The 9,111-nt window shown below is 49.8% G+C and overlaps 1 protein-coding gene across 2 annotated transcripts; it reads left to right on the forward strand.

Moving 5' to 3' along the window:
• The first annotated feature begins 4,097 nt into the window (after positions 1–4,097).
• On the forward strand, positions 4,098–8,778 carry Cd79a (CD79a molecule). 2 transcript variants are annotated; one of them, XR_005974548.1, is made up of 6 exons: positions 4,098–4,216; positions 5,684–5,983; positions 6,193–6,311; positions 7,939–8,007; positions 8,142–8,330; positions 8,548–8,778. XR_005974548.1 is itself a non-coding variant. In XM_041654901.1 (5 exons), exons 1-5 carry the CDS (start codon positions 4,156–4,158, stop codon positions 8,253–8,255), a joined length of 663 nt encoding a protein of 220 aa, XP_041510835.1. In that variant the 5' UTR covers positions 4,098–4,155; the 3' UTR covers positions 8,256–8,337. The 2 variants fall into 2 exon arrangements, 1 of the variants encoding a protein (XP_041510835.1); XM_041654901.1 differs by lacking the exon at positions 8,548–8,778 and having other exon boundaries at positions 8,142–8,337.
• Positions 8,779–9,111: the final 333 nt, after the last annotated feature.

Genomic DNA, 9,111 nt, shown 5'->3' on the forward strand with positions numbered 1-9,111 from the left:
AGCAGTATTCAAAGCAGCCTTGCAAAGCTCCCCACCCATGGCTTTGAGGACACTTGCTACTCTGCAGAGACCTCAGTTCAGTTCCTAGCATCCATATCAGAAGGCTCACTATAGCTTCAGCTCTAGGGGATCCAATACCTGTGGCTTCAGGGACACCTACACTGTGCATACCCAAGAGCAAGACACACCTGCACAGAATGCCAGCTGGGCAGTGGTGGCAAGTGGGTCTAAGGAGTTCAAAGCCAGACTGGTCTGCAAACCAAAGTTCCAGGGCTACACAGAGAAAGGCCATCTTTGTCTCTACCCCCCCAAGTGGGGCTGGAGAGAACTCAGCAGTTAAGAGCAAGAGCATTGGCTGCTCTTAGAGGCGTATGGCAACTCACAGTTGTCTGGGATCTGGCTCTCTGACAGATAAATATACAAGCAAAGCATCTTTTTTTTTTTTTTGGTTTTTTGAAACAAGGTTTCTCTGTAGTTTTGGAGCCAGTCCTGGAACTAGCTCTGCCTCCTGAGTGCTGGGATTAAAGGCGTGAGGCAAACAAAGCATCTTAAATAGCTTTTAAAAAAATAGGAAAAAATATTATGCAATTGTAACTCAGTAGCAAAAACTTTGCCTGGCGCAAGAGAGGCCCAGAGTTCCATCCTAAACAGAACCAAACGTTGTAGGGAATAAAGACACTAAATACTACAGGGCTAGGCGTGGTGTCGCACACCTTTAACCCCAGCTCTCGGGAGGCAGAGGCAGGTGGATCTCTGTGTGAGGCCAGCCTGGTCTACAGAGTTAGTGCCAGGACAGACTCCAAGGCAACATAATGGGGGGGGGGGGGACTACAAAGTCAAAACCAGGTAATGGTGGCACATACTTTTAATCCCAGCACTCGGGAGGCAGAGACAGGTTGATCTCTGTAAATTCAAGACCAGCTTGATCTACAAAGTGAGTTTCAGGATGGGGAACTCCAAAGCTACAAAGAAAAACCCATTGGGGGGGGGGGAGTAAGAAAAAATAAGTTGTGTAAAACTATTTGAGTCCTTCCCCAACCCCAGTCCTCCTTTTCCCCCCAGAGGTGAAAGTCAAGGGTGTACGCGGCTGTCTTTATCACAGACCATTGTCCCCAAACAGCAGGCAGTGTCAACCCCAGTACCTACACTCGGGTTTTTCTCCCCATTTCTGACACTGACTTGACCGCTGCTCTGCGGCTTTCAGCTGCCCTATTGACCGTGCTACAGCATGTCCTTTCTCCTGCAAATGTACCTTGGAATTGTTTCACGATTGTTCAAGAAAAAAAAAACATCCTGCGATAAATGTGGTTTTTGTTTTGTTGATGTTCTAAGAATTGAACCTGGGACCTGACCAAAGCTACTAAGTGTTATTCTGGCCGGGCGATGGTGGCGCACGCCTTTAATCCCAGCACTCGGTTATTCTGCTCAGCTACCCCCAGTCGATTTCAAATTAGTTTCTCTCTCTCTCTCTCTCTCTCTCTCTTCTTTTTCTCTTTTTGTTTGGTTCTTTGGTTTTGCAAGACAGGGTTTCTTTTCTCTGTAGACAAAGCTGATCTCAAACTCAGAGATTCACCTGCCTCTGCCTCCCGAGAGCTGGGGTTAAAGGTGTAGGACCCAACCACGACAAGCTCACTAGAGGCCTGAGTCTCAGTAGTTTGTTTACCCTGAGGGCAATACTTGGTTCTGATAAAGACCACAAACTGAGACTACCCAGACACCACCCAGGAACAGACCATCCAAAAGAAATTCCTAACGTTCCAACCATTGTAGACAGGATCATACCTGCCTGCACACACCCATTGTTTTCACCAGGACACCCTAGACAAATGTCAGCCAATCAGGGATCCTAAACCTTAGAAATCCCTCAACCACCCCCACCTTTGTAGTGATTGGAGAGCTCGGGGCTCTCCAATCACTACAATACACTGGGCATATGGAGATACAAGCTTTATTCTTACTTGTGTAAGAATAAAGGTTCCTTGCCTTTACATACAGGACTTGGTCTCCTGGTTGGTTTTGTGGGGACTCCTGATCTGGGCATAACAAAAGGCATGTGCCACCACCACCCAGATCAAATTATTTTTCATTTTTTTTCTACTTGGGGAGGTATTTGTGTGTGTGTGTGTATGTGTGTGTGTGTGCGCGTGTGCGTGTGTGTACTACATGTGTGCATGAGCCCACATATTCTTCAGAAGAGGCTGGACCCTCTGAAACTGGATTTAACAATCGTAATCCACCACGTGAGTGTGGGGCGTGGAACTCAGGTTCTCAGCAGGAACTCTTTGTGCTCTTACACAGCTGAGCCAACTTGTCTCTCCAGCCTGGTTTGGGGTGTGTTTGTTTGTTGAGACAGGGTCTTGTGTAGCTCAGCTGGCCTGGCAATCTTAACGAACCTCACACCTCTGACCCCTTTTGTTATTTTAATTTGTTTTGTCTGAAGAGAGTCTGCAAGTCAGCAGCTTCGGTTGACCTGAAATTCACTCTGTAGACCAGGCTAGCCTAGAACTCACAGAGACCTGCCTGCCTCTGCCTCCCAAGTATTGGGATTAAAGGTGTGGGCTACGACTGCCTAGCTTGTTTTGATTTGGTTTGGTTTGTCTGAGATAGAGTCTGAGTCACTGGGTTACCTGGAACTTGCCTTTATCTGTCTCAGTCTCCCAAATTCTGGGATTATAGGCATATGCCAATACAGCTATTTTAATGATTTCTCTTGCCATGTCTTCACATAAGTGAAAACTGCCTAACTACTTAATTAGTATCTCAATCGCTCCATTTCCCTGGGTATAAACAGATTTTTTTTTTGTGGGCCATGACTGCCTAGCTTTAAAAAAATTTTAAAAGGATCTCCGAGTTTATGGCCAGCCTTGTCTACATAGTTCCAGAACAGCCAGGGATACAGAAAAAAACAAGTCTCAAAACAAGAAAGAAAGAAAGATTTTTAGTTTTTTTTATTTACTTAGTATTTATATGTATGATTACGAACCACCATGTGAATGCTAGGAATTGAACCTAGTTCATCAACAAGAGAAATGAGTACCCTTAATCACTGAGCTAACCAGTCCCTCACCTTTAAAACAAAACGAAAATAGGCTCACCTTGAGCTCAATATACTGGCTAACCTGGCTGACCAGTGAACTCTGTCACCCGCCCCCCCCCCCGCCCCCATCTGCCTGTTTCTTATGTAGCCCAGGCAAGCCTCTGAGTTACACATACCACAGCCTCCCAAAGGCTGGGATTGCGGGCGTGAACCAGCACGCCCTCAGCGGGTCCATTCCACCACAGACTGGACAGCACCGGGCAAGTGGTTGCTTCCCCTCACTGAGCCTCGGTTTCCTCCTCTGTAAAGTGGAGGATGATAGTCCACTTTGCCCTCCATGGCTGGGGTGTAGTTCAGTGGCGGAGCAGTCACCTGGCAGGCACGAGATCCCAGTTTTATCCCCAACGTCATGAAAGGAAAACCTGGCGTGGTGGATCACATCTGTAATAGCAATAGTGAGGAAAAGGCAGAGGATCGCGATCTCAGGGGTATCTTCAGTAGCTGGCTCAATTTCCAGCACCCAGACAGCGGCGGCAGTTCCATCTCCAAGGGATCTGCAGCCCTCTTCTGGTCTCCACAGGCACCAGGCACACACATGGCACGCATGCATACATACATAAAAGCAAACACATACATTAAATAAATAAAGCTTCGCTGATTAAAAAAATAAAAGGTGACTAAATAAACAACGACAAAAAGATTTTCACCGGCTTAGTGAATCCAAGGCCAGCCTCTCTTGAAAAAGAGAAAAGGTAGGTTTGGAAAGAAAAGGGTGGGGGGAGCAGACAGGTTTGCCCCAGTGTTAATGAGATCGGAAGCCAAAGCTGAGAATAGTAGCATGTGGACCTGCCTGCCTCCCCCAAGCTCCCAGGATCCTTCTGCAGGTTCAGCGGCCTGAACCAGCCTCTGCCCCACCCCAGCACTAGAGACTCAAGGGAATTGTGGCCGGCCCAGGTGCAGCACTGTTCCTCAGCACTCAGGGCCTGAAACACATGGCAAATAAGGGCCACTGGAGCCCATCTCCGTCCGGGGCCAAACAGGAAGTGAGGCGGAGTTTGGGGTGGAATCTGGTACCCGAGGGCTACTGCAACCCAGACTAATCAACCCACTGGTAGAAAATGTCAGAGGGTCTCGGAGTCCTGCCTCTTCTCCTTCTCTTCCTGGCGGAAGCCTGCCTAGGTAATGTGGCCAAAGGGAAGGTACTGACGTTGGGGGGCAGGGGTTTGAGGGGAGGAGTGGATAGTGAAGCCAGAAGCTGAGGGAAGCCAGACAGGTTGATGCATAGCGCACACCCTTTAAAGTAATACCAGAACTCAGGAGATTGAAGCAGGAGAGAAGAATTTGAGGCCAGCCTGGGCTACATAATGAATTCTATCCTATCATGGCTAGCCTGGGCAACTTACTGAGACCTATTCCGAAATAAAAGGAGCAACAACAGGGAACCGGCGGGGGGGGGGGGGGCTTTCTGTCTCAGATGGTTTGGAGGAGGCTCAGGAAAGTCCACTGTTAGGCCCAAGCCCACCATGCCCCACAACACAAAATCACATCTCCATAAGTCAGAATGAGGAACTGAAGTAAGTGTGGACTGAGGGAGGTGTCCCCGAGGGAAAGGGAGGGTGTGCCTCATCAGACTCCATTCCCCTCCCTCACCAAGTGTGACCACACTGACCAGGCTTTAAGAGGGGAAGGTCGGGCTGGAGAGATGGCTCAGAGGTTGAGACCACTGACTGTTCTTCCAGAGGTCCTGAGTTCAATTCCCAGCAACCATATGGTGGCTCACAACCATCTGTAATAAGATCTGGTGCCCTCTTCTGGTATGTGTATACATAATTAATAAAGAAATCTTTAAAAAAAAAAAAAAAAAAAAAAAAAAAAAAAAAAAAAAAAAAAAAAAAAAAAAAAAGAGGGGAAGGTCATCCACTCAAGTGACTGATGCTGGGAACCAGCCGAGAGTGGAGCGCTGCTGTCTGAGCCCATTACCATGAAGTTGCCCAGCTTCTTCTTCCTCCAGCTTTTCTTCTTCACTTCTGGCCTTCCTCTTTCCTGCTATGTTCAGGAAGGTGGCCACAAGCCAATGTGGTCCTGGGGAGGCTGATAACGGGGCTTTCAAGATAAACACAGAGTGGACACCCTGGCCACCAGTCCACCCTTGTCTCTCTGAGCTCCCTCCCCCCCCAGACAGAGTTCAGTCCCTGATCCCTAAGTTGACATTTAAATTGAGGAGGCAGAAACAGCCTAGGCACAAAAGGACAGATTCAGGGTGGCTGCAGGAGGGGAGTACCACCTCTTCCAATAGAGGGAGTGATGCTGGGCCCTGCTCACCCTGGGTCTACACTGGGCCCTCACCCCAGGGCTGGTGGAGGTTCCTAAGGGCTGGGAATAATGGCTCCCATTCCTTCCCATGAAGGGGAAGTCTCTGAGAGGGTTCAGGGAGTTCTCTGCAGCAGGACCCTGCTGGTGTTAGGAAAGTAAAATGCAATGGAGCAATGGTGGCAAGAAGCCACAAGGCAGCTCTCCCAGCATCTACTCTCTCTCTAGAGGTGTCATCACCATCAGGACCACTCCACTCCCAAGAGCACTGGTGTGAAGGGCTCTGGATCGGGGCAATCAGGGTCACCTCCAGTCTCTGTTCTCATCTCTCCACAGGCCCTGGATGCCAGGCCCTGAAGATAGACATTCCACCATCAGTGACAGTGAACGTGGGGGATGAGGCCCGCCTCGTCTGCAAGCACGATGGCAACAAACCTAATATCACATGGTGGTACGGTTTTGTGTACAACTCCAACATCTCCGTCTCCTCAGTGTTTATGGGTTCTGGTCAGGGGCTCAGAGGTGATGAGCTGGTCATCCCCAATGTAAACAAGAGCCACGGGGGCCTCTACAGATGCCACGCAGAAGAAAACGGCAAGAGAAAATTCTCCTGCGGCACCTACCTCCGAGTGCGTAGTGAGTAACAAGGGACACTGCCCCTCGGGTTCCCTGCTCCATCCAGAACACTGCTTGCATGCGTGCGAGCAGAACCAGTTCCCTCCTCCTGGACCTGAACTAGCAGCACACAGGTTCTCACCGGGCAGGATGGTGGCTTCAGGGCTCCCTGACCTCACAAGGGGCAGGGCTGGAAGAGGAGGGGACACTGAGACTCCCTGTCTTCACAGAGCCAGTCCCTAGACCCTTCCTGGACATGGGAGAAGGCACCAAGAACCGTATCATCACAGCCGAGGGCATTATCCTGCTGTTCTGTGCAGTAGTGCCAGGGACATTGCTACTATTCAGGGTGAGTCCTCCAAGTAACACCCCACAAGTCATCTGGGCTTGCCAGGCCTGGACTATGACTCCTAGTGTTTAGATCCTGAGGTTCCTACTCCAAAGTTTGGAAGACTGAGAGTACCAAGAAAATTGTGAGTGGTCCTGAGCTCCAGGGGTGTCACTGTGTCCCCACTGGCCCTCTCTAGATACCTTCTGCCTCTCCTCCTGCCCCACCTGAAGAGCAATCTCCTGCAAATGCAGCCAAGACCAGGGACAAAGGGGATCAGTGTCCCTCCAGAGCCTCTACTTCTCTCTAGGCCACAAGGCAACTTTTTTTTTAATGTTTTTAGATGAGGTTTCCCTGTGTAGCCCTGGCTGGCCTTGAGCTCACAGAAATCTGTCTAGGCCTCTCAATTTCTGCTGCTGGCATTAAAGGTGTGGGCCACCATGCCTGCCCTTCTTTATTTCTCATCTGTTTGTGTACATGGATAGTGGGTAGGAAAGTCTGGGCATGTGAGTGTGGGGGCACAAAGCAACTTTCTGGAGTCCCTTTATTCCTTCCACTTAGGATGCCCAGACCAAATTCATGTCCCTGGGTTTGCATGGCAACAGATTTACCAGCTGTGCATCTCCCAGACTTGTTTTTGCTTTCCTTTCCTTTCCTTTGTTTTGTTTTCAAGGAAGGGTTTTTCTGTGTAACAGCTCTGGCTGTCCTGGAACTCACAAAGATCCACCTGCCTCTGCCTCCCAAATGCTGTTTCTCTCTGTCTCTCTGTCTCTGTCTCTCTTTCTCGACAGATCTTGGTCCAGGCTAGCCTCAGACTTGTTCTCTCCATGGCTGGCCTGATTCTTCTCTCCACCTTCCAAGTACTGCCATTACAGGCATATGCTGCCACCACCAGTTTTCTTTCCTTTTTAGTGGGGAGGTAAAGAAGATGGGATCTTGCTAAGTAGTTCAGGCTGGGTCCGAACTCATTCTATAAATCATATTGGTCTGGAATTCATAATCCTCCTGCCTCAGCTTGCCAAGGACTGGGATTACAGATATTCACTGCCAGTTGCTGTTATACTGTCTTACTATTATACTCCTCAGCACTGGAGAACAGTAGCGGGCCAGCATGGTGGCATTAGACCTTTGATCCCAGCAGCACTCAGAAGGTAGAGGCAGGCAGATCTCTGGGAGTTCAAGGCCAGCCTGGTCCACCTAGTGAGTTCCCAGCAGCTAGTGCTAGATAGAAAGCCTGAGGAAGTTAGTGGAATGTAGTGGCAAACACATCCAGCACTCCTTGGAAGGTGATGCAGAGAACCCCTAAGGAGAAAGAGAGGAGAGGATCAGAGAACAGTATCTGCCAAGATCCCAATATGTGGGCTTGGGCATGATTTATTTATTTATTATGTATACAGTATTCTGTCTGCATGTATGCCTGCAGGCCAGAAGAGGGCGCCAGACCTCATTACAGATGGTTGTGAGCCACCATGTGGTTGCTGGGAGTTGAACTGAGGACCTCTGGAAGAGCAGCCAGTGCTCTTAACCTCTGAGCCATCTCGCCATCCCCCTGTCCATTCATCTTTCTGATAAAGCACTTGCTTGTATGTGAGGGTCTGAAAAACCCTTCACCTCCCCCTTCCTCACTGAGGCTAATCCTCACCTACAGAAACGGTGGCAGAACGAGAAGTTTGGTGTGGACATGCCAGATGACTATGAAGATGAAAATCTTTATGAGGTGGGCACTGGATGGGGTGGTGCTGAAGAGGGGGCCGGTGTACAGGGAGGGGGGTCTGCAGTGGGAACTCTGGGGTTGACTGGGAACAGGGACTGCAGCTGCCAGGGTACTGATATCTACCCTATACTTTGCAGGGCCTGAATCTTGATGACTGCTCTATGTATGAGGACATCTCCAGGGGACTCCAGGGCACCTACCAGGATGTGGGCAGTCTCCACATTGGAGATGTCCAGCTAGAAAAGCCGTGACTGACATCCCCCATCCTGCTGTGCTGTCTGTCCCCACCTGCCATATCCCTGCCTCACCTCTCTTGCCCTGCAGTCTCCCCTTCCCAGTCTTTTTTTTTTTTTTTTTTTTTTTTTTTTTTTTGGTTTTTCGAGACAGGGTTTCTCTGTGGCTTTGGAGCCTGTCCTGGAATTAGCTCTGTAGACCAGGCTGGCCTCGAACTCACAGAGATCCGCCTACCTCTGCCTCCCGAGTGCTGGGATTAAAGGCGTGCGCCACCACCGCCCGGCATTTTTTTTTTTTTTTTTTTTTTTGTCCCCTTCCCAGTCTTTGTCCCTCCAGAGTGTCCCACCCTTGCCTCCAGACTACCCCACCCTACTCTCCCACCTGATCTTGTCCTTCCCCAAGTCTGTCCCGGGTTCCCTCTCCAGTGGGTAATGAGCCCTTAATCGCCGCCTCTAGGGGAGCTGATTACAGCAGCCTCGTTAGTGTCACCCCCTCCTCCCAGATCTGTCATGGCCACTTAAGTGCTAATAAATCCTTCCTAAAGCAGCCCTTGGCAGGAGTCGTGGATCTCATGAGGACTGTTCCTCCACAGTGCCAGGCGACCAGAAGCCAGAAGCCCAAGTTCCCTTCCTCCCTCAGACCTAAGTTCTCACCTGCCCACTTCTGACATCTAGGACTAGACAGTCAGTCTTGCCCCCCAACCCCCATCCCTCCAAGAAACAGGAAGTCTCTTGGGGAAGTCCCCACCCCAAATGAAGGGCTGGTTTAGCTTTTTTTATAGGGCCTCACCCTCCCCTATGTCCCTAAGAAAGGGGGAGCCAGGGGGGATGTTACCAAATTATTATGCATATTTAAGCTCTGAAAACACGAGGT

The sequence above is a fragment of the Microtus oregoni genome, unplaced genomic scaffold (assembly GCF_018167655.1).
Source record: "Microtus oregoni isolate MIOR12 unplaced genomic scaffold, Mior012 000006F_ref0000085, whole genome shotgun sequence".
Lineage (NCBI taxonomy): Eukaryota > Metazoa > Chordata > Mammalia > Rodentia > Cricetidae > Microtus > Microtus oregoni.